This window comes from Ochotona princeps, chromosome 15 (assembly GCF_030435755.1).
Source record: "Ochotona princeps isolate mOchPri1 chromosome 15, mOchPri1.hap1, whole genome shotgun sequence".
Classification (NCBI taxonomy): Eukaryota; Metazoa; Chordata; class Mammalia; order Lagomorpha; family Ochotonidae; genus Ochotona; species Ochotona princeps.
Genome location: NC_080846.1, coordinates 52,385,069 through 52,409,704, shown reverse-complemented (window position 1 = coordinate 52,409,704; position 24,636 = coordinate 52,385,069). Strand labels below are relative to the sequence as shown.

At 56.6% G+C, this 24,636-nt stretch overlaps 1 protein-coding gene across 3 annotated transcripts in view; it reads right to left on the bottom strand.

Moving 5' to 3' along the window:
- Window positions 1-1,561: 1,561 nt before the first annotated feature.
- GALNT6 (polypeptide N-acetylgalactosaminyltransferase 6) overlaps window positions 1,562-24,636 on the bottom strand; it is a 38,115-nt gene continuing 15,040 nt past the window's right edge. For all 3 annotated transcript variants that reach the window (XM_058673084.1, XM_004583212.2, XM_058673085.1), the window contains 9 exons: window positions 23,689-23,861; window positions 13,073-13,222; window positions 12,562-12,796; window positions 8,584-8,701; window positions 7,229-7,429; window positions 6,785-6,916; window positions 6,127-6,228; window positions 3,006-3,158; window positions 1,562-2,247 (listed from right to left, as the gene is read on the bottom strand). In XM_058673084.1, coding sequence (XP_058529067.1) covers window positions 2,134-2,247; window positions 3,006-3,158; window positions 6,127-6,228; window positions 6,785-6,916; window positions 7,229-7,429; window positions 8,584-8,701; window positions 12,562-12,796; window positions 13,073-13,222; window positions 23,689-23,861 — 1,378 coding nt within the window. In that variant the 3' untranslated portion in view covers window positions 1,562-2,133. The remainder of the gene's footprint in view (window positions 2,248-3,005; window positions 3,159-6,126; window positions 6,229-6,784; window positions 6,917-7,228; window positions 7,430-8,583; window positions 8,702-12,561; window positions 12,797-13,072; window positions 13,223-23,688; window positions 23,862-24,636) is intronic.

Below are 24,636 nucleotides of genomic sequence, written 5' to 3'. Positions count from 1 at the left end.
TGGGTTGGCACTTGGCACCAACAGAACTCAGAGGGCTGGGTTTCAAGGTAGGGCACAGATGTTGGCTGAGGGTAGGGCCAAGTTTCTGGATACGCCCCCTGCTGTGCTCTCCCCTCTTGCTGACCAGCCCTGCCCCTGGACTGGGTGGTCTACGTGCTCCCTCCTGGAAGCTGCTCTTAGCCACCTGCTCCCAGGAATGCATGGTGCTTGAGGCAGCCCCATGTGAGGCACCTGCTGGCACTGGGGTGCCTCAGCTGGGCTCTCAAGCTAGCTGAGCTGGGGGTGCTGTAGATGGCACGAGGGCTCCTGTGTGGAAGCCTGCTGTTGGGCATGGAATGAACACCAGGATGTGTGGGCGTGTGACTCCATGTGGCCTGACCTACCTGTGGGGGCCTACTCAGGTGGGCCCCGGCCCACTCTAACTCAGGGCAAATGCCCCACGTGCCAGGGACCCACAGCACCGCTTTAAAAACCTGGAGAGGTAAGAGAAGTAGTTTTATGGATGTGTCTTCATGGAGCGTGGGTTTCCCAAGCAGGCAGAAGGCCTAGGACTCCATGGCTTCCACAGCCATCGCCCCACACCCCCATGACCCAATGTCCCTTTGCCTGGCTGCTGTACTATCTGTTCCTGCATAACGGGAGGCTCAGGCCCAGTCTCACTGTATTGCTAAGGCGCCCCCTGACAACCCCATGTGGGTGGAGCAACTCCTTTAACTCATTCTCCATGCTTTCAGGCTCTGGAGTTCTGCATGCCCTTGGGCGGGCATCCCAAGGGCAGAGGGACCTCCTGTTACATCCCTTGCTGGCCTCACACGCTCGATTATAGGACTGTGGGACGTGTGGGGACAGATGACACGGTGGCCATAACAGAATTTTCCAGATGACCCACGGGTCTTCACAAGGCTAGTAGACAAGGTAGGTGAGGAGGGACGCAAACTCCCTTCACCAACGGCAGAAACCTTTATTTGCAAGAATGGTTTTTCCCTTTCCCCCCTGCAGCATCCTGAGGGCCCTGGTCTGGAGGCGGCAGAGGCGGTGTGTCCCCCCAGCCCCACCAGGGGGCTGCTGTGGTCCATGCGCCCCCTTGCAAAGACCGCTGCTGACGTCAGAGGCAGCCTCCTGGGGAAACTTCTCAAGCAGCCAGGCTCCCTGCTTGAGGAAGAGCTGCAGGCACAGCAGGTGTCCCCCCACGCAGGCACTTCATACAGGCCCCCAGGTCTCTCCTTGGCCCTTCCCGAGGCCCCAGCTGCCCACGTCTTGGTGCTGGTGTGGGACAAATCCAGTGCCTATGGTTTCGCGCCATGAGAATATGGCAGACGGCCTTCCAGTGAGAAGTTCAGAGGTTGGTTGGGACCCTGCCCTTTCCTCATCTCTCAAAGGCTACTCTATTTTCTGTCAACTTTAAATAAGGGAGTTTAACGGGGGGGGGGGGGGGGGAGTCCTAGGACTTAACTGTGACAATCACTGGCCCCAAGAGCTTTGTTGCAACACGGACATCCCAGGATTCCCCCAACAGGGCCTACTGTCTCAGGCTCTGTGGAGCCAGCTGGCAGACTGAGCAGGAAGGCAGGTGGAGCGGGCGTGTGGGCTAGTTCTCTTGTGGTGCGCGAGAAAGAGCCAGACCCAAAGGCCCCGGCTCCCCTGCTGGCTGTGGTCGCAAACCCACAGTCCTTCAGACTCAGCCTCAGCTTTCCTATCTGTGAAATGGGCTGGCAGCATCCTGTCCTGATTTTCTCACAGGTGTACCATGCAAGTGAGGATATGGTTGCCCCCTGTCTGCATGGTTCAGTAGACTTCAGGTCCCAGGAGCTGGGCCACCTTAGCTGAACATGCTGGCTCCCTGCTGTCTGGTGCAGGTGAGTGGGATAGAGGGTGCGGCCGTGCAGGCATCCATTCTGAGGTCAGTTGAGCCCTCTCCCAGCTGCCCTTTCTGCGTTGTCCAGTCAAGCCTCCTACCCCCTCAGAGGTGGAGAGGGGCAAATAGGCCCAGGCTTGTTGCAAGGACCAGGAGGTACTGCCTTGCCAAGACTGGGTTGAGAAATTCATCCACAACCAATAATAATAGCACCCTTATTTCTGGAGAGGCTCGCAGGGTTTGGGGTGCAGGAGTCCCCACTGGGGCCAATCCGAGGTCTAGACAAACAGCCAGAGTTGGTGGGGGTCAGTGGGATTGCAGGGAGCCATGGCTGGCTTCTTGTCCCTGGATGTCAGGCAGGTGCCAGATGCCGAGTTCCTGATGAGCTGATCCTGGAAGATGATGGAATGAAGGGTCAGCGTGGGGAGCACCTGACTGGAACAAAGCAAGTCCGGGTGGGCGCCCGGGTAGGGCGACATCTTGCCTGCCCCCTGCTGCAGCCCGGGCTCTAGCCTCAGCGGCTGGGCGAGAGAAGGCTGCTCCCTCCTTTTCAGGGTCAGTAGCAAGCCCAAAGGAGGCCTGGGACCACCCTGGCTGTCCTATTTGGGATCCCTCTGGGCTCCAGGCCCTTGTTATTGCAAGCTGGGGGTCAGAGCAGGCTGCAGGTGGAGGTTCCTGGGGGGCAATGCTTTGGGTTCAGCACTGTGGGTGATGAGAGGTATCGGGGGCCCATCCTAAAGCAGGGAGGTGTTGTGCACGCAGCCACTTATTTAGGGCTGTGCCCCACGCCTGCCACTCACAGCCAACCTGGCTCCAGCAGGTGCACCCACTTGGACACAGGTGCAAGCCTGGCATGGCGTCTGGCAGAAGGGGCAGGCAAGAACCACAGAGGATACCTTACCTTCTCATATCTGGCTCCAGCCCCCAAATGCTCAGCCATCTCAGGGCTGGCCAGGACTGCCGCCCTTCCCTACAATGACCCTACCTTCCCACCAGTTGGTACCTGCCATCCCCCAGGCCCAAGAACCCTGCCTGTGGTCCAACGCACATTCACCACATTCATGCTGGGACCTGAGCCCGCCTGGCAATGCATGCCAGGAGAGCGGGCTGGCTCGCCCTGGGCTCTCGTCTTGCTGGGTCTTGGCCTCACCTGGGTCAGTTCCCACTCCTCATCCTTGGGAACTTGGCTGTTCTTGCCAGTAAAGTGGCAGCCCCTGAGGCCCAGGGTGCCCGTGCCGGCGTGTAGACACAGCTGCTTGGCGATGTTGTGACGCAGGTCCTTCTGTGTAGTGTACTCAAAGTACTGACAAGTCGAGACAAGAGGAAGTCTGAGTGGCAGGTGGAGGATGTCCCTAACCCCTGCAAAGCCACCTGCCCCAGAACACCACCCAGCGGACCTTCAAAGACCCATGACGAGGGTGCCACCCCCAGGAGATGTAGCATATCTGCTTCAGAATGGAATACGAGTTACTTAAAATATCTTCTTGAAATTTGTTAAGATTTGGGGGGCAGGGTTGGGGAATGGCTGTTAAAGGCACCACTTGAGGTGTCCGTGCCCCACATTAGTGCACCAATGTGGGTCCTGGTCATTCCCCCACCTTTTCTTAAAGATTTATTTATTTATTTATTTATTTATTTTATTGGAGAGGAGGAGAGACAGAGAGGAACATCTTCCATCCGAAGATTTACTCCCCAAGTGAGCCGCAATGGCTGGTGCTGCACCGATCCAAAGCCAGGAGCCAGGAGCTTCTGTCTGGGTCTCCCACATCGGTGCAGGGTCCCAAGGCTTTAGGCCATCCTCAACTGCTTTCCCAGGCCACAAGCAGGGAGCTGGATGGGAAGTGGAGCAGCCAGGACTAGAACCTGAGCCCATATGGGATCCCGGCGCGTTCAAGGCGAGGACCTTAACCACTGTGCTATCGCGCCGGGCCCACACTCCACCTTTTTGAAAGAATTATTCACTCACTTATTTGAAAGGCAGAGTTATGGCGTAGGGGAGAGGATAGAGATGTTCCATCCACTGCAATGGCCAGGGCTGGGTTCATCCGAGTTTCCCACATGGGTGCCAGGGATCCAAGCACTTGGGCCATTCTCTGCTGCTTTCCCAGGTGCTTGAGACAGCTGGATCAGAAGCAAAACAACCAGGACTAGAACTGTTACTCATGTGGGAAGCTGGAGTTGCAGGCAGAGGTTTAACCCACTGCCCTACAACGCTGACCGCCAGGTTCTGTTTCAGATCTGGCTCCCTGCCCACACACTCGGGAACCGCAGATGATGCCACAAAGACTTGGGCTCCTGCTGCCCAGACGGGAAGACTGGCATGGACTTCCTGTATCCTGGCTTTGGCCTGGCTAGTCCTGGCTCTCTTCTGTTCGCACCTTCCAGCTGAATGCTCCCTGGGAAGCAGCAGGTTAGGGTTGATGGTTCCTGCACTGGGGTCCCTTCCTTCCATATGGGAGACCCGGGTGGGGTTCTGAGACCCCGATTATTATGGCCACTTGGGAAGGGAACCACAGGTGAAGACTCTCCTGGCACCTTTTGAATACGATAAAAAATTAACAGATTAAAAATTTTAAATGTCCCCCAACTGGCAAAAACAATTTTAATTTCATTGTAGCTCCATTTTAAGCAACATCTGGGAAACTACGTGTTTGCTCTACTAGTCCTATTTTTTAAAAATAATAATAAATAAAAATTGTTGGGCTCAGTGTGGCAGCCTAGTGGCTAAAGTCCTTGCCTTGCACACATCAGGATCCCATATGGGCACTGGTTCTAATCCCAGCAGCTCCACTTCCCATCCAGCTCCCTGCTTGTGGCCTGGGAAAGCAGTCGAGGATGACCGAAAGCCTTGGGACCCTGTACCCATATGGGAGAACCCGGAAGAGGCTCTTGGCTCCTGGCTTTGGATCAGCTCAACTCTGGCTGTTGTGGCCACTTGGGCAGTGAACCAGCGGATGGAAGATCTTTTTTCCTGTCTTTCTTTCTCTTTGTATATTTGACTTTCCAATAAAAAATAAACAAATGTTAAAATAATGTCCATTGAACATGGTATGACAGCTCAGTGGCTGAGTCCTCGTCTTGCATGCACCAGAATCCAATATGGGCACTGGTTCTAATCCTGGCTGCCCCGCTTCCCATCCAGCTCCCTGCTTGGGAAAGCAGGTGAGGACGGCCCAAAGTCTTGGGTTCCTGCACCCATGTGGGAGACCCGGAAGAGGATCCTGGCTCCTGGCTTCAGATTGGCTCAGCTCCAGCCACTGCGTCTACTTTGGGGAGTGAACCAGTGGATGGTGGATCTTTCTGTCCCTCTTTCTGTAAATCTGCCTTTCCAATAACAATACATAAATCTTTTTAAAAAACCTGTCCATCAACATGTCACCTGAAGTTATCTGGCAGGCCAATGGCCAAAGGAAGCGGCTTTAAAGGAAGGAGCCTGTCTCCGACTGCAGATGGAGGCATCTGTCGTGTCCCAGTCTACTTGTTCCCTTCATTTTATTAAAAAATTGTTTTTGATATTTGAGAAGTGAGGGTAGCCAGGGTTGGGGCAGGGAGAGAGGCTATCTGCCGGCTCACCCCGTGAACACCTGCCACCCCCAGGGTGGGGCTGAAGCTCAAGTCCAGAACTTACTTGAGGTCCCCCACCTGGGTGGCGGGGACCCAACGTTGTCCCCTCGTCCCAAGTTCTGCGTGAGCAGAAAGCTGGGTCGGAGCCATGACACGACATGGCGTGGGCTACAACATCCTAACCAGCGTCTTAACTGTGAGGCCTCACGTGCCCCGCCCCCTGCCATCCCTGCTGTCCCTTGGGTACTAGGGTAGACGGAGGGATGGAGACGGCAGGTTGCTAGTGCTTCTTTGGGGAAGAGCTGGGACACTGTGGGGCTGGGGGGAACTCTAGGACATTGTTCAGCTGTGCCAGGTCAGGAGGAGGTTGTTGCTTTGGGCTCACTCCTGGACAGAGGGTGCACGCAGTGAAGGCAGACGCTGAGAGCAGGTGAGGACAAGTCCAGCCATCGTCCGTTCATCCCCAAAGTCACCCAAGGGCTGGCCTCCTCCACACAGCCTTCCTGCTGCACAGGCTTCCCTCTGATTGTCTCTGGAATCTAGCCCTGATGCCAGATGCCAGTGTACCCCCTGGATGTCGCCAGGTCCTCCCCCCTCAGCCTGGGTGCCTCCTGAGAACAGGGTGCTCAGGGAAGGCCACCCGGAGAGCCAGATGCCACAGGACAGCCCCCCTGCTCTGCCATGCCTGGCGCGGCAGGACTAGGTACCTGGTTGCCACCGAGGCCGTGGCACGGGTACATGATGAGGGGCTTCCCTCCACGGTTGTTCTCACCCACGTCCAGGCACTGACCAAGGCCGAGGTTCTTGATCTGCAGGACAAGCAGAGGGACCCAGGCTAGCACAGTTAGTGGCGTCCTATGTGGGATGAATTCCCCTCAAGGGGACGAATGCTCCAGGAGCAAAACAGGGTGCAGAGTCCAGGAGGCTGGGATCCCAGGTTGGGCAGCCTCCAGGGGCTGGGAGCTAGAGAGGAGGGTGGGGCAGGCCCCCGCAAAGGCCCTTAGCCAGTACATGGGAGCTCTCTTGGCAGCCATGGTTCTTAAAAGGTGATCCCAGATTGGGGGCACCACCTGCCATAAATGCAGAGTTCCAGACCCCAGCCCAGCCCTGAAGCAGAGGCTCCAGGGATGGGGCCAGTCATCCTGTTCCCCTCCTCATTAACCACCCGTTCCCCGCCTCCTTCCCTCCTCCCTCTTCCCGCCCTCCACCCCCTGCCCACCGGCCCTGGGTGAGACAGGTGCACAGCACTGTTTGGGAACCACTGCTGATGGATTGTCTCTGGACAGAGCAGGGCAGCAGGGTTAGTCAGCTCCGTGACTCCACCTGCCAGGTGGGCAGCCTTGAATGTCCCTAGGCCAAACTCACAGCTCCATAGAAGGTGGGGTTCAGATCCGGCACAAACATCTCGGGGTAGACATTGTGCAGGAACCAGGAGAAGTTGCGACAGTGCAGTTGCTCCCTGAGCCGCAGCCGTTCCGAGATGTCCCCGAAGGATTTCTGTGGGCAAGCCGGTCCCCGAGGGGCAGTGTCACCAGCTCTGACCTTCCTGTCCCCCTCCCTGCCACCACACAGCTCCCTCACCCGCTGAGACGCCCAGTCACTGCTCTCCAGTTCCCCTCCTCTGAGACCCTTGGGCCAGTCCCCCACGAGGGGCTCTCACTGCCCTGCCCTCTGGGGAGCCCTCCAGGAAGACGGCACAAGGACTCCTCCCCTCCTTCTCCAAGATTGTGGTGGGGGCTCGCCAGAGGTGGGAGAGGTCCCAGGGTCCTGAACTTTCTCTCCCTGCCCGGCCCCCACCGTTCCTCTCACCTCCTGGGCCATCTTGGCAGCCTGTTGGTTCCTCCTGTAGAAAATCATCTTGTAGCTGTCCATCCAGACCTCGGCCAGGCGCACCTGGTTGCGGGCGATGACGTTGGTGCCCTTGGGGAAGGTGTGGGGGCTCTTGGTCCGGAACACATGGCCCACCACGGAGCACGGGATGATCTCCAGCTGGCCGCCACACTGCCACACCTGCCACAAGGACACAGGATGAGCCGTCAGCAGGGGTGGGAGATATCCTCCCAGCCCCTAGGGTTCCAGGGGACCCAGACAGGTGCTGGAGAAAAGCATGCCCAGGGCTCCTTGCCCACGCTGTGCCTAGATGCCTGCAGGCTCACCCCGGCCTAAGCAGCAGTGACGGACAGAGCCCTGAGCTTAGCAGGGCCCACCCTGGAGGCGAGTGTTTAGCCCGTAGGCCTGCCAAGGCGAGCTGAGCCAGCTGCTCCTGGAAAGCCAAAGGCAGAGTAGTAGCAATGTGCTGTTACGACACAGACGGCCAACCCCCAGGTGGCCTGTGGCAGGTACGGGGACCCTCAGCACACAAACTTCCTGGGAGGCAGGTGGGGCACAGGGTAAAGGCCTCCCAAGGCTGGCATTTGGAGGTGGTGCCCAGAACCAGAACATGAGCAGTGGCCGTAACGGGCTGGGGCCCTCCATGACTTCATCTTCCCACTGGTCACCTCTGGCACTCCTGGGAGCCCCCTGCTGCTCCTTGCAGCAGCAGCAGACACGCAGGGTCCTCAGGATGGAAACAGCGAGAGCCAGCATGGGTGGAGTCTCCGGGGCTGGACTCCGGGGGCGGCGGGTGGGCAACGCAGCACCCTTCCTCATTAGGATCCTTGGGACATGGGGGTTTGTGGAGCCCCGGCCCTTGCAGAGGAGCGTGCGCCCGGAGCCCCCCGGAGTTCCAGCAGCCACCACCTGCTCCCATAGATATGACGGGAGCTTATCCTGGCTCCCAGGGCCGTGTCCTCTGACCTGGAAAGAGGAACCTCATTTTTTTTTGTCCCCAAATGAAGGACAGGGGCTGATCCGCCTTGAGCCTAACCCTCCTCACACATACATACACGCCATAGGAGTCCCGATGCCCCATCCTTCCGCTCCTTGCCCTGTCACTTCCAGCTGAGAAGCTCTGCCCAGTGATTTGGTTCAAGGCATACATCACAGTACCGTGGGGGAGCAGAGGAGACGGGGCCGGCATGGGGACCCGCCCTCACGAGCTCTGTCTGACATCGCTTGGGCTGCCACCATGCACACCCATGGGCACAGCTTCCTAACCCCCCACTCTGTCTCCAACTGTGCCCTGTGCACCCTACCCGCACCCCAGAAGTGCTTTTTACTCTTACTCGGAAGGACATTTCCACGTTCTCCCCTCCCCAGATCTCCATCTGATTATCGTAGGTACCGATGTGCTCAAAGTAGGACTTGGAGATGGAGAAGAGCCCACCAGCAAACGTCGGCGACCTGGGAGAGAGAGGGAGAGCCGTGTGTGCTATCTGCCTTCTGCCACCCCCCTCCGCTGGGCTCCCCGTCCTCTTTCCTCCGTCGGGACAGGCAGTGCCACTTCTGCCCACTTACTGTGCCCGCTGTCCCCTCCCAGGACCAGGTGACCACCCTTGTCTTGGCCAGGGTGCTCGCTCATGCCCTCATCCAGGGACATCTTGGGCACCCTGCTCCTGCTGCAGGCCCAGCAGCCAGGAAGCCCAAGGCGGGCTTGCTCAGGCTCCTGTTGGCACTTGGGGCTTGGGCAGCAGAGCGCCCCGAACAAGAAGGAGAACGTGGCAGGAACCCAACCTTCAGGGGCCATGGAGTCTACCACAAAGCGAGCGGGATTCCAACCACGGAAGAATAACTGGTCTCAGCTGGGCTGGCCCCTTCCTGTCGGTGGGACGAGCTGCTGGTGCTGCGAGTTCGGGGAGGGAGAAGGATGAAGGTCAGGGCGAGCAGGACTCCCCAAAACAGGGTAGAAAGTGAGGTGAGGATAGAGTCGAGAGGCTAGGACAGGAGGCTGGCAGGGCACAGGCCCAGATCCAGACAGACGCATCTCATGCCGGGAATGCGGATTCCATGCTGCTCATTACAGCTGGACAAGATGTTTGTGGAAAATGGAATGAAAGGAAAGTTTATTCTGATGTCAATAAAAACAGGTTGAAATCCACATCATAAGAGGTCTTCAAAAAGTTCCTGAAACCATGTAGCAGACTGTCAGTTTCTACAGCTCTGGTATCTCATATGGGGACCAGCTCAAGTTTTGGCCACTCCACTTCCCACCCAGCTCCCTGCTTGTGGCCTGGGAAAGCAGAGGACGGCCCAAAGCCTTGCGACCCTGCACCTGTGTGGGAGACCAGGAAGAGGCTCCTGGCTCCTGGCTTCAGCTGGGCTCAGCTCTGGCCATTATAGCCACATGGATGGTGACCTGTGCATGCAAGATCTCTGTCTCTCTGTAACTCTGCCTTCCAAATAAAATACATAGATAAATCTTTTTAAAAACATTATGGAAAGACTGGTGACAGGTGTTTAGCCTGGCTGCTAAGATACCTGCACCCCACAGATGAACCGGGGTTCAATGCTTTGCTCCAGCTCCGGACCCCCGCTATCTCACACAGACCGCATCAGGCAGCACTGACGCCTCAGCACCCTGGGTTCCTGCCACCCGTGTCGGCGACCTGGACTGAGTCCCCGGCTTCTGTCCCTTTGGGCATTTGAGGGGTGAAAAAGTACATGGGATCTCTTTCTCTGTGCCTCGCAAATAAATGCAGAAAGAAGAAAAACCTCTGCCTGGGTTTCCAAAAATCCTGGCATCGAAATGAACAAGCTTCCTGAAAACTGTGCATACATGCAACATGCCAGGTGGGGTGGAGCTGAGAGAGAGCAGGGCTGGGGAGACCCAAGCAGAACACACCAGCCTAGGCCAAGCCACCTTGGACAGCGCGCTGCTGCCCTCACGTGGCTTCACATGGTATAACTGAGCAGAAGCCGACAACACACTGGGTAACCCCAGCACCTGCAGAGGTGCCCCACACGCACTGGGGTGCCCAAAGAGGTGGCCAGTCCCCAAGTCTGGGAGCCTATTGCTACTCCAGGCAATCACCTTCTGGGAGAAATGTATATATTTATTCTATTTATTGAAAAGGTAGATGGCTCACTCCCTGGATGCCCGATAGCAGCCGACGAAGGTTGGGGTGGGCCCCCATGAGGACACCCCACCCACACACACACACACACCTGTCTGCTGGAAGGAATTGGAGCCGTGAGTCCTCCTGCTCAGCTGTGGCCCTGTCCTGGGATCCCAAGGCAGCCCAAGAAGTGTCAAAGAGACTGACAAGGGGGTTTCTGAGTATCCAAATGAGAGCCCCAAAGTCCCCGATCTCCTCTGGAGGGAGTTCCATTTCACGTCTGGCTCTTATCACCCACTCATTCACCTCCCCAACCCCATGCAAATGCCCATCACAGTCAGGTGTGGACCAGGCAAAAGGCAGAAGGCAGGAGCTGGGAATCCCATCTGGGCTGCAGCAGGGTGGCCGGGGGCCCAACTCCCAGAGCCACCACTGCTGCCGCCACCTCTGCTTCCCAGGGCATGCCCCAGCAGGAAGTCAGCCAGGAGCCAGAGCTGGGAACAAAGCTCCCTCCCGGGGGGACATGGGAGTCTTCCCAGAGCACTTGCCTACCCCCTGGGCTCTTGTTTCCCCCACACTGGGAAGCCATGGCCCAGTGAGCTTAGGCTAAATCTGCCCAGAGACTCCCCAAGGCCATGGATGTCAGTGGTGGGCAGGATACAGAGGCCCTGGCTGTGCCACTGTGTGCCTGGCGCTGGGAGCAGGGACAGGGTCTGTGAGTGTCCACACTGAACAAAAGGCATCTATGAGCCCAGCCGAGGACAAGGAGGAAGACGCCATCGCTTCCACCTGCCCTCTCTTCTCTCCTCCTGCTAACAGGGACAGAGCAGGTGGCGAACAGGGGCCCTCCTGCCTAGAACACACACCTGAGCCCTTTTGATGGAATTTTGTGGGACTCCGAGCAAGAGGAGGGGCATGAGAGCCAACCACCTCCCCATTTCAAGATTTTCCCTCTGTCCCCAACCTCTGCTGTCCCCTATCCCAGACGTATGGTCCAGTTTGACCCTTACAGCACTTGGCCAGGACAAAAATCTGTGGCGCATATAAGCCAGACTGTAGCGTGCTGCCCCACTCAGTTCACGGGTGACAGCTGTTAAACCCCGCAACATCAGCAACAAGGACAGGGTGGGTGGGAGAGGACTGGCAAGCCATGGGCATCAAACAGGGGATGCCTTGCCACCTGTCCACCTGCAGGGGGAGGTGGGCCCCTCAAGCCTCAGGGAGGACCTGGCCACCTGCCTCCTGCTTGTGTGTTTTCATTTTGATCTGCCAGGTGTTGGTTCACTCCCTCAGTGCCCTCAGCAGCCGGGACTGGCCTAGGCTGATGCCAGGCACTTCAGCCACCATGCTGCCTCTCAAGAAGGGCATTAACAATGAAGCTGGAACTGGGGGCAGAGGCAGGAACCCAACCAAGGCACTCTGCTGTAGGATACGAGTGTCCCAAATGCCCACCCTGGATTTCCAGATGTCCATGTTGTAGAACCCTCGCTGTGCATTTGAAAGTCAGAGAGACAAAGAGAGAGAGAGAGATTTTCTCTCTGTTGACACTTGGGCCCCACTGGGAGAGCCCCAAACGGTGTTCCAGGCTCCCGGCTTCAGCCTGGCCCAGCACCCTCCACTGCAGCCCTCTGAGCAGTGAACCAGCAGAACGGAAACTCATTTTCAGTGTCTCCATCACTCTGCCTTCCAAATAAAAAAATAAATCTCAATATATATATATATATATATATAGTTCTGGACAACAGCCACAGACATCACACTTGAGAATCCCTCAATGATGATCTATTTTCCAAGTAACATCAGTGACTTCTGGCCCAGGGTGCCCTCTCCTAGGACAATGGCTATTCAGCAGCGTCCTGTGGCCACCATGCCCCATAAGCGCCTACGGGCACTAGCCATGTCCTTCTGCATGCAGGGGGAATGAGACCAAGGAGGCAAGGCGGGCAGCGCAGCACGGGCACACAGCAAGAGTGGCTCAAGAGCAGGTGGCAGGCTGGGCGGCTCGGGCTCTGGGCCAGCCTGGGATGCACCCTATGCCGGCTACACGCCTGACATCAGCTGTCAATCACCACGACGTCATGTTCTCACCTGGCAAACGCGCTGATCGTAGCGCCCACCTCAGCAGCAGCGAGAAAGATAGGGCACAGGTCACGTGTTCGACCCCGGAACAGAAACCCAGGTGGGGGCTGCTTGACCCCTGGTGCTTACTTGATGGGGTAGGTCTCATCCTTGCGCCGCTGCCTCTCGTGGGTCGGAATGGCCTCCCAGCCGAAGGTCAGGCTCCAGTCAAAGTTGCCACGGCTGTGGACTCTGCCCCTCGGCATGGGCTTGGCAAACTCGAAGGTGTTGAGGTCGATGGTGACAATGTCCGGGCTCACCACTGCCGTCTCGTCCTCGGCGATCCGAGCCAGGAGCGGCTCCAGCCAGCCGTTGAAGCACTCGCCTGTGGGGCCCCAGAGGGGAGGGCCAGGCTGTCAGCGTGGGGCCTGCAGCCCCCCAGTCCCTACTCCTCACCGCCCCAGGGGGAGGGCCAGGGGATATCATTGCTCCACCCAGGAGGGTCAGGCTTTCAGGGTCATGCCCACAGCCCCCCAGTCCCTACCTCCCCCTACCCCAGGGGGAGGGCCAATCTGTCAGGGTGGTGCCCACAGCACCCAGTGCCCCACCAGGGGATATCCCCCACCCCCGCCCCAGGCTGTACCCGGCACTGCTGACTCACAGTGGGCATCCAGGAAGGTGAGCACCTCTGCCTGCGCCACGCTGGCCCCCAGCAGCCGGGCTGTGATCAGCCCCTTGCGCTCCGGCTGCCGTACCACACGGACCACCTGCAGCTGCTTCACGTACTGCTCCAGCTCCTCCTTCAAGTACTCTGGAAGGGAAGGGGCCTCGCTGGCAGCTGCCGTGGGCTGGCAGACTCCATCCCGTGGGTACAAGGCCCGGGGGGGCCATAAAAATCAGAGAGAGAGAGAGAGAGAGAGCATGCTAGCGTCCCTCTTCTAGATCACTCCTGCAACAGCTGTGGTTAGGCTGGAGCCAGAGCCAGGAGCAAGGAATTCCATCGTGGCCAGTCACCTGAGTCCTCACTTCCTGTCTCCTGGCATGTCCATTAGCAAGAAACTGCAGCCCAAGTACTGAACCCAGGCCCTCCACTGTGGGAGGCTAGCATCTCGGCTCCCTCCCCAGCAGCCTGAACTTTTGAACTTTATGGCACTTCCACTGCCCTAGGCATCCCACTGCAGCTGAGGGTTTGGGGTTGGGGCCGCACCCACCAGGCTGGGCGCCCCAGGGACTGCCCCTGCTGTTCACAGACTGTGCCCTGGAACTGTCTTTGGTCTTGAATCAAGTGCAGACGCCTGGCAAAGGCTCTCTGATGCCTCCCTCAGGCTCTACCACCCTTCACAGGTGTGGCCACGTGGCCAGCCACGTCACAGCGACTCCCTGTGTGCCAGGCTCGTCCGTGTGGGTTTGCATGGGCAGGACGCACAGGGTTGATTTCTTGCTGGTGGTTCCTGCAGCAGCGAGTCTGACTCTAACCCTCTGCCTAAGGGATTCTTCGAGAAAATGAAAACACGCCAATCGTCTCCTTCAGTGATATTTAAAAACAAGAATGCATCCCAAGTGCCTACTGCAGCCAGGCCCGGCCCAGGCGGGTCAGAGTGCCAGGCTGAGGAATGTACTGTTTGCAGCTGGGCCTGCAGAGCCAAGGCTGTGAAACGGCCAGCCCTCCTGCATTCGAGTGGGGGAGGGGAAGCTTTTTCAAAATCAAATATTTTAAAAATATTTACGTATTTATTTGAAAAGCAGGGTAACCCAAGATAGAGGGCTACCATAGCCAGAGCTAGACCAGTGCAAAGCCAAGAGCCAGGGAGCCTCTGGGTCCCCTAAGCCCTTGTCCATCCTCTGCTTTCCCAGGAACATCAACAGGGAGCTGGGTGCGAAGTGGGGCAGTTGGGACTTGAACCGGTGCTCCTGTAGGAGATGAGCAAAGATCCGGGTGTTGAACCCAGGCAGGTCTGCCAATGTGGGTTGCAAGGGAGGTACCAAACCTGGCAAAGGGTGTTGTAAGCAGCCGTGCTACAGGGCTGGCCCCCAGAGAAAGCTTCCTGAAGAAGGTGGTGGTGGGGAATTCCTGCTGAGATCTGCAGCCCTCTCCATCCGGCCCCACTGGCCTGCCTTCTGCCCCACAAGGACACCACGCCCCAGGGCCTGGGCAGCGGCTTAGGGGAGGACACCCCGAGAGCCCTTCCTGGCACCACTGACTCCAGGAACTCCCCACGGGCCCTGGAGTTGAGTGTGGAATCCTCGGAGCATCAGCAGCAGACACGTCCTGAGGATACCTTCTCGGAGCGCCTTCTGTGGCTTCTGGTTCAGGAACAACCCTCTGGGTTCACCAGGGCTGCTGTTCTGTGCTGCACAGGGCGCCTGCAGCTGCGGAGGCACAGGACGGAGGCGGCCAGCTGGGTGCCTCCTTTCCCCTTGGGAGCCATGGTCTTGCTCTACATGCAGGGTTTTGCACACTGGGGGATCTGGAGCTCAAGTTCACGGTTACTGTTGATCCCCTGTGTGCACGGGGATCCTACTCACACCCCGCTCCCGCGTGTGTCCTCACTGCTTCCAAACACCTGTGTGCCAGGGACTGAACCGGGGTGGCCTGCAGGCTGGCTTCTGACTTCACCTTCTCCGTGAAGTGTGGTCACCTTGGCAAGGATTAAGGAGTTTGGGTTTCAAGGCAGTCTCTGCCGCCTCCTTCGGTCACCAGGGCCTTGGGACGTGGCCACGTGTGAGACCTCGGGAAAGGGTGGGATTTGGCACCAGGTGGAATGCCCACATCTGAATCCCCGCTCTGACCCCTCTGCTCTGGGCTCTGCTGCTCTGCACCTCAGCAGCAACAGTGGACAGTGATGGCTAAGGTACAGGATGGAATGCTCCCGAACAGGGCACTCCAGTTCTTCCTCAGTTTTTATGGGTGCTGACCTGGCAGTCACCTTTACCCCCACACCCTCCAGGAATGGGGCCTTGTGTCTCTCTGGGGGCCATGACAGGAGGAGTTAAAATCAGCTTCCTCAGCATCAGGTGTTTCCTCCCTGGGGGGGTCTCAGTATGCATCTGCACATGCATTGGCACCCTGGGCACTGAGGACCTGCAGCCCCCTGCTGGCAAGGCGCTCAGCTTCTCCCCCCAGGGAGCAGAGGGAGCGGCCCCAGCAGGACTCTGTCCAGAGAACTCGACAGGAAGCTCACGGCAGCCATGATAACCCTGGGACAGAACATCGCAGGAAGTGGCTTTTGTGGTGAGAGACTGAAGTACTATTCTGTGAAGCCCGACAGAGCCCCTCACCCACACCCTCCCTCCAGGCCCAGGTGGCATGGCTGCTTTGGCACAGGCTGCCAGCCCCAGGCCCACACGTGCCAGGTGGGAGCCATTCAACAGCCCCTCCTCTACCCAACACACACACACACACACACACACACACACACACACACACACACACACGGCCTCTGGCGACACATGGCCGACACCACCCAGGTGGTTTGACATGCGGTAGCTCCCAGGTCTCCTAGATTAACAGAACCACAACCCAACGTCTGCGCTACACCGCACTCAGGACTTCCGGCCCAGATCTGTGCCCTCGCTCTCCCCTCCGCAGCGTCCCTCCTCCCTCCAGCTACTCCACCTGGTTCTCTCCCCTCCCCACCGTCACCCTCGCCTCCTGGCCTCAGTTCCACACTAGTGTGCCCAGTCTGTCCTTGACTCGGCTGCTGCAGGGACGGGTAGGCTTCAGATCTGAACTACACACCAGACTACACCTGCACAGTGGTCTCCAACTGCACGGCAAGCCAGGGGCAGGCATCTGGTTGACCAGTTGGGTTCTATATCCAAGTATCATAGGAGACTCCAGCTCTGCATCTTGTCAATGCAGACCTGGTAGAAAGCATGTAGTTGGGTCTCTGACACCTATGTGGGAGACCCTGAATTGAGGCCCCAACTTTGGCTGTCGTTGACTACCTGGGGAGTGAACCAGCAGATGGAAGTTCTGTCTGTGTGAGTCTACCTCTCTCTGACTCCTGAATAAAAATAGTCAGTGGCCATTGTTGTGGTGCAGTGGGTCCAGCTGCCATCTGTGATGCTGGAATGGTGGACCAAGGACCCGAGCCCCTGCCATCCCATGGGGGAGATGCAGAGGGAGTTTCAGGCTCCTGGCTTTGGCCTGGTTCAGCTCTGGCTGCTGTGGGCACCTGCAGAGTAAACCAGAGGATGAAAGTGCTCACTCTCTCTCTCTTTCTCTTGCTCCCTCCCTGCCTATTACTCAGCCTTTCAGATAAATACGTAAGTATTTAAATGATTAAACAAAAACAACAGTCCAAACAGTAGGATGGTTCCCTACAAAACAAAACAAAAAACTGAACAGAATGACCACATGGTCCAACAACTGCACTCCTGGGTCGGCCAGCAGCAGGCCCCCCTGCATGCCATGTCTCCAGCAGCCTTGCTCAGGGCAGGCACGGGTGGGAACAGCCCAAATGCCTGTCAACAGACACGGGCATCCCCAAGTCGTGCCCTATCCACACTACAGAACGTCACACAGCCTCAATCAGCAGGCAGATTGTGACAGAGACCACGACACGGCTGACCCGGAGCCATCACGCTTAGGTTTTGCCCCACAGAAAAGGGCAAAAGCTTCAAGATTGCTCTTGTGCGAAGCCCCATGGTGGTCAGACTCAGAGGACAGTGGCTGCCAGGGCCTGCGGGCAGGGCAGGGCTCCTGTTCAGCAGGCACAGAGGTCTCCTCTGCAAAAGAGAAATCTCTCTGGAGGACAGCTGTCATGATGGCTGGACAAGGCCAGGAATCTCTCTGGTGCCACCGGACCGTGCCGCCAGCATTCAGAAATGGTAAAATTGGTGACACACGTCAATACCATTCGGTGGGGTCATCTCTTCCTGGCACGTCTCTCATCTCCCCTTGCATCCGCATCGGTGGCCTCCCTGCCCCGTTGGCAGCGAACCTGGGGCCTCTGCACACACTGCCCGCCTTCGGGGCACTCAGAATAGCTTTGCTTGGCTACGCGGACCTCAGCAACATCTTCCCCATTCACGGCCTGTCACCCTGCCTTCTGTACTCCTGCCCACCCCTGTGGAGTTTCTCCATCACACCGATCATTATCCGGGATTATTCACTGTCTTCCCAACTACAAATGTCTGCCCTAAGAAGACAGACTACTTGCCCAAACGGGCCAGCACAGTGTTCCCGGGATCCGACCCAGGGGCTCACACACAGCAGGTGGCTAACAAATGCTTAGTCATCAAATTAAGACACGCCTGCCTTTATGGACTTTTTTTTCTGGTGGGCTGTCCCCTTCCTCCCTGGCACTGGAAAACTCTAGAGACGAGAACATCTTTCCTTGTCAGGGTAACTTCCCAGCTCATTTTTCTTTTATTTTCGTCTTATGTCCCTACCTGCTGTATCTTGTCCAGCCTCAAACCTAACTGCAGTTGGGAACTTTTTGGTGAATCTCCACAAAAGGGTAAAAGATACATAAAATTTAAGCCATGGGAGTGAAGCTGCTGCTTAGGATGTCCATGTTGGCATCCCACATCAGGGCGCTGGTTCGAGTCCCAGACGCTCCACTTTGATCCTGCACCCTGCTAATAATGCGCCTGGAAAAGCAGCAGCAGACACTCACACGGGAGACCTGGGTGGAGCTCCAGGCTCCTGGCTGCACCTCGGCCATTGTCGCTATCTGGGGAGTGAACCAGGAGATGGAAGATCGTGTTCTCTTACCCTCTTTCTGTCACTTTACCTTTTGAATAAGTCAATAAATCTTTTTAAAAGCAAAGGTAAATAAGTTGACGAAACATTTTTTTTTAAATTGAGGACACAGGGTTAATAGAGGCAGTCTCCTGCGTTATAACCGAAACACAGAGATGGGGCTGGAGCCATGGCAAAGCACACCAAGCCTCCATCCATGATGCTGACATCCCAGGTAGCTGCTGGTTTATGTCCTGGCTGCTCCACTTCCTACCCAGCTCCCTGCTTGTGGCCTGGGAAAGCAGTGGAGGACAACCCAAAACCTTGGGACCTTACACACACATGGGAGACCTGGAAGAAGCTCCGGGCTCTTGCTTTCAGATTGTCCCAGCTCTGGTCATTGCAACCATTTAGGGAGTGAACCTGAGGATGGAAGATCTCTCTCTTTCTCTCTCTCTGTCTCTACAAATGCTTCAAATTAAAAAAATAAATCTTATTAAGGAAAAACAAAGCCCACACAGAAATAAAGAGAGGTGCACAGACCACTGTGCCTGTGTAACAGACCCTGACAAGTTGGGATCCAGCTAGAATCAGAACCCCTCATCGGTTCCTGGACCACAAAGGGGGGCCTCACAACAGTGGGGCCAAGGCACAACTCTTCAAGAACGTCCTGCAGCCCTGTTGCCCTCCTCTTGCCTCGTGGGAGCCTCAGGAGGCCCTGAGGGGAACTGCTGCTCCCAGTCTTGACCAGGGGATGCGGAGCAGGGAGACCCTGAAATGTTCCCACATGTCCTCCTGCTCCGGCACAGGGCACACAGCCAGCATCCTTTCTGATCTCACGGCTGTCTCCCTTCCATCCCCTGACCAATCCCACCTCCTCTCTGTTCCACAAGGAGCCTGCGTATCAAGGCTCCTGGTCACATTGCTCCTCTTCCTGGAGGCCAGAAGGAGTCTGCCTGCCCCCTCCCCACCAGCCCCCATCCACCTGCTGAATTCCCGCAGGAGGGAGGCCTGGGCTCCAGGTTCCACAGCCTCCCCAGGGCAGCTCAGGGCTTTAGACAGAATATCCCCACAGGCATAAGAGCTCCTCTGGCCAGCGTGGACTGATTCCAGAAGCTGGCAGAATGTGCCAGACCAGGATTGACTCCTGGCTGCTGTGCCCTCGGTTTTGACTCGGAGGAATGACAGACAAGGCCCAGGGCCTGGCACAGGTTTGCTCCCCACCCCAGACCATGGCATCAAATGCCCAGACACTCACGGTTACAGGGCTACCTCCAGCTGCCTTGACAGGTGGACAGAGAGCGGGGACATTGTATCTTGGCGGGGACACAGTCTTCACTTGTTGTGTGTTGTAATGAGAGCCGGTTAATCTGATCAAACAGTCAGATGTGGGACATTTGATCCTGCCTTGGGCTGCCCAGGTTTCTGTCCTTTCACACTACACTGAACAGTGATAAAAGTATCTAGCAGTTTGCAGACCATCCACGTACGGCCTATCTGAGGGTTGACAAATCCCGGGAATTCCTGCAAATACGTGGGGGCTGCCAATCGCTGTGTGCTGTTGTAACAAAGTGTATACAGCCTTCTTTCTTTCTTTCTTAAGATTCATTTATTACTCTTAGAATCACAAGGCAGAATCAGAGAGAGAGGGATGCAGAGAGAAAGATCTTCCATGCTCTAGGAAACTCCCCAAACGGCCACAATGGCCATGGCTGAGCTGATCTGAAGCCAAGAGCCAGGAGTCAGGAGCTTCTTCTGGATCTTCCAAATGGGTGCGGGTCCCAAAGCTTTGGGCTTCCCTTAATTGCTCTCCCAGGCCACAACCAAGGAGCTGGAAGGGAAGTGGAGCAGCCGGGATACGAATCGGCATCCATATGGGATTTTGACACTTGCAAGTGGAAGATCAGCCTATTGAGCCATGGCACCAGGCCTGGGGAGTGCCGTTTTCAACAGACACAGAGGGAGGCCAGGTCCCAAGAGGAAAGCTTGAGGTGTTCATTTACATGTATTTATGAAACTATTTTATTCATTTACTTATTTTTTTTTTCAGATTTATTTATTTTATTACAAAGTCAGATATACAGAGAGGAGGAGAGACAGAGAGGAAGATCTTCCGTCCGATGATTCACTCCCCAAGTGAGCCGCAATGGCCAGCGCGCGCCGATCCGAAGTCGGGAACCTGGAACCTCTTCCGGGTCTCCCACGCGGGTGCAGGGTCCCAAAGCATTGGGCCGTCCTCGACTGCCCTCCCAGGCCACAAGCAGGGAGCTGGAGGGGAAGTGGAGCTGCCGGGATTAGAACCGGAGCCCATATGGGATCCCGGGGCTTTCAAGGAGAGGACTTTAGCCGCTAGGCCACGCCACCGGGCCCTATTCATTTACTTATAAGCATATTGATTTGAAAGACAGCTAGAGACACATTCTCTGTCAGCTGGTTCACTCCCTTAAAGGCCCACAGCAGCCAAGCCAACGTTGGAAGCCCAGAGCTCCATCCGGGTATCCCACATTGCTTCCTTCCACAGCGCTCAATAGCTGGAAGGCGCAATCAGAAGCAGAGCCGAGATTCTGACCCAGACACTTCAATAAGATACATGGGGAGTTCTGAACCAGTGTCTTTTTAAAAGGTTAATTTGTTGGGCCCGGCATGGTAGCCTAGCAGCTAAAGTCCTCACTTTCCACGCGCTGGGATCCCACATGGGCGCTGGCTCATATCCTGGCCGCACCGCTTCCCATCCAGCTCCCTGCTTGTGGCCTGAGAAAGCAGTTAAGGACGGCCCAAAGCCTTGGAACCCTGCATCTGCGTGGGAGACCCAGAAGAAGCTCCGGGCTCCTGGCTTTGGATAAGTGCAGCTCTGGCCACTATGTTCACTTGGGGAGTGAATCATCTGACGGAAGATCTTCCTGTCTTTCCTCCTCTCTGTATATCTGACTTTGTGATAAAAATACATAAATCTCTTTTTTTAAAAAAAGATTAATGTTTTAATTTGAAAGAGAGACACAAAAGTACCTTCCGTCTGCTAGTTTACTTCTCAGTTCATAGCCAGGGCTTGGGCAGGCCAAAGCCAGGAGGAGCCAGGAGGAGCCAGGAGGAGCCAGGAGGAGCCAGGAGCTCCAACCAGACTTCCCACATGCATGGCAGTGACCCAAGCAGCTGGACCATCCTCTGCCTCCTTCCTGGATACATCAGCAGGGAGCAGGATCAGAAGTGAAGGAGCCGGGACTTGAACCAGCACTCCAACATGGGATATGGGTGCCTGGTGTTGCACAGTGCCTGCTCTTAACCAGCATCTTAACTGTGTGTCAACCACCTGTTCAGACAGGTGCTTCTCAGATGCTGCAAGTGGCCTTGAGAGCGAAGCCAGGGAGGCAGGGAAGAGACAAGCCTAAACTAGAGCACACCATCTCGGGCGTCTGAGTCACCACCACGTTTACCCTAGGCAGGCTGCTCTCCTCTGGGTAGATTTGCTTTTTTTTTTTTAGGTGAAAAATTTACAATTCATTTATTTACTTCAAAGGCACAGAGACACAAAGGCGCAGAGACAGAGAGCCCCCATGCGCTTGTTCACTCCCCAGTGGCTGAGGCTGAGCCCAAACTCAAGTTGTGTGTGAGCCAAGAACTCAGTCCCAATCTGCCCGTGGGTAGCAGGCACCCAACTGCTGGAATCATTACTGCTGCCTCCTGAGGCCTGAATTTGCAGGACACGAGAGCAGCGTGGGGACCTGAACCCAGATACTGTGATGTATGGCAGGGTGGCATCTTAATAGGTACGTTAAATGCCTGCCCCACCTAGGCTGCTGCCGCCAGCCCGCCATGTGGCTCTTGTCTGCCTGGCCGGGCACTTGTGTCCTGTGGCCTCAGGGTGTTCTGGGTGATGAGGACCAGCGGTTTGGAACCCTTCAGCACCTGCGGTCCAGGGATGGGGCCACGAAAGGTCTTGGTGTGACAGAGAGACAACTGGTATACCTGCTCCCATGCCACGGCCACTAAGATGCCCTGGAGGCCACACCCAAGGCTTCCCTTTCTGGGGGGCCTCCTGTTGGCACCCCTTGTCCACCACACCCTCTCACTGCATCCCTGCCCTGGCGTGGCAAGTGCTGCTCAGTGGCCTCCTTCCCTGGGTAGATGGGGGTTCCCTGAGGACAGGGATTTCATGGGACTCTCATTCAGCTGTTAACAGCTTTGGCCCTACTTCCAGCAGCACGTCATGCCCAAGGGCAGGAGAGAGCTGGCACCAGATGCTATCTGCAGGAAGACGCCCACCTTACTTCTGCCTCAGCTCCTGTGCCCAGCCTCTTCTTGAGTTATGGCCTCTACAACCTGCTCCCAAGGGTTGGTAAGAACTTCCTCTCGGCCCATCTCCTCTCCTCCAGCTTTTGGTCCAGAGGTCACGACAACCAGGTCCCACATCACAGTGCTCAAGTTCAATCCCCAGCTCCAGCTCCTGACTCCAGCCTCACGCTCAGGCAGACCCCGGAGGCAATGATGGCGGTCCAAGAAGTCAGATTCCTGCCACTCACGTGGGAGTGGCTCCCAGCTTTGGCCAAGCCCCGGAGGCCTAGTGTGGGCGGCTGGGAAATGCTGGAAACTATGTGTGAGTGTGAGTGTATACCCATCTTTCCATCTATCAAATAATTATACTTAAATTATAAGAAAACCAGCCAAACAGAACTAAGCCACCACTGTCTGAGCTGGGGTGACTGCAGCGTTGTCCCTTCCCACAACCCCTCATCTCTCAGTAAGCACGTTAACCTGGCATGAAGGACAAGCAGCAGCTAAACCTCTTCTTAGTCACAAACCCATGCCTCAGCGGCTCCAGAGACCCCAACAAAGCATTCCTGCCTTCACACCCTGCTTCTGCCCTCTCCTCTTCTGGGAATGCCCTCTGGGGCACTCCCTGTTCAAGGCCCAGCTCTAGGGTGACCAGCCCTGTGGACCAGTCCCAGCCATGCCAGGAACATAACAAAACCAATGCTTAGGGCCCAGCTCGTGGTATAGCACGATAAGCTTTCACTTGTGGCGTCAGCAGCCCATAGGGGTAGCTGATCGAGTCCAGGCCACTCAACTTCCAATGCAGTTTCCTGCTAATGCATCTGGAGAAGCAGTCAAAGACAGTCCAAGCGCTTGACCCCTGCACTCATATGGGAGACCAAGAAGAAGCTCCTGGCTTTGGGCTGGTACAGCCCCTGGCACTGTGGCCATCTGGAGAGTGAACCAGCAGATGCAAGATTTCTCTCTCTGTCTCCACCTCTCTCTCAACAATTCTGCCTTTCAAATAACAAAAAGAAATCTTAAGAAAAAAAAGAAAGAGCTTCTGTGGTCTTCAAGCAAGAAGTATGGTCTCACAGACTCCTACCCTCTGGTCTCCAGCTTGGAGGTGAAAGTGGAGTGCAACGAAACCCAAGCTTGCTCTAGGAACGTAAGGTGCCTGTTCTCCCATGCCCCACCTGCCTCCTTTCTGCTCCTGGACCTTCTGGTGGGCTGTGACACCAGCACCTGGTCAGGAGCCGGCACCTGGCTCCCTCGAGAGAAGCTGCTGCCTTCCCAGAGCGCCCGTGGCAGGCCCTGGCCTTTGGCCCGTCTCGCCTCACCTTCTGTGCTGGCATCATCCACCAGGATGATCTCCCGCAGCAAGATGGCAGGGGCGGTGTGCAGCACGCTGTACACTGTCCGCAGTAGTGTGGACCACGCTTCGTTGTGGAACACGATGATGACGCTCGTGGTGGGCAAGGGTGGGCAGCGCCGGAATTTCTGGTCGACACATCTGGAAGGAGCAGAGGATGGGCAGATGTGCATAACTGTCCAGAACCCTGTCCAGGTGGGATTCTGGGGCAGTGGGAGGGCCTTGTTCCCTGTCCCCAGCTGCCCTCACATCTGTACCTGCTCCTGGCCTCTGCCCATGCCCAGCTCCTCCCTGCCCCAAGGGCTCTCCGCAGGCAGCAAGCAGCTCTGTGATGTATGCATGGCGGAGTGTGATTCGACCCCGAACCCCAGTGGACAGACTTGGTCATCTGAGCAGAGTGGCCGCTGCTCATGGCGGGGAGCTAGGAGAGGCTCTTCCCTTTATGACTCTCCGACCTGCTTCCTCAGCAGCTCCCTGTACTCTGATGGTATGGTCACCGATGGCTACCTATCTCCTCTGACCTCTCCTTGATCCCTTGGGGGGCGCTTGGTCATGTTGCCATCATGGGGTGGGGGGAGGAGGAGTAACTCTGACTTGAAGGTAGCACATGGCCCCTCTGCTGGCCGTGAGCTCCCTCATGGCCCCCCCAGGGAATGCCCTGCTTGCTCCAGGGCCTCCTCTCTGCCTAGCACCCTTCTCTGTGAAGACCTCCTGCTGGCACCAAAGGGCAACTCATTCCAGACCCAAAAACACTCAGGTGTGCAGCTCTCCAGACCCATGGGGGCTGTCATTGCAGTGTAGTAGGTTAAACTTTCATCTGTGGCATTGAAACTTCACATGGACACTGGTGCAAGTCCCAGCTGCTCCACTTCACACTCAACTCCCTGCTAACATGCCTGGGAAAACAGCAGAAGAT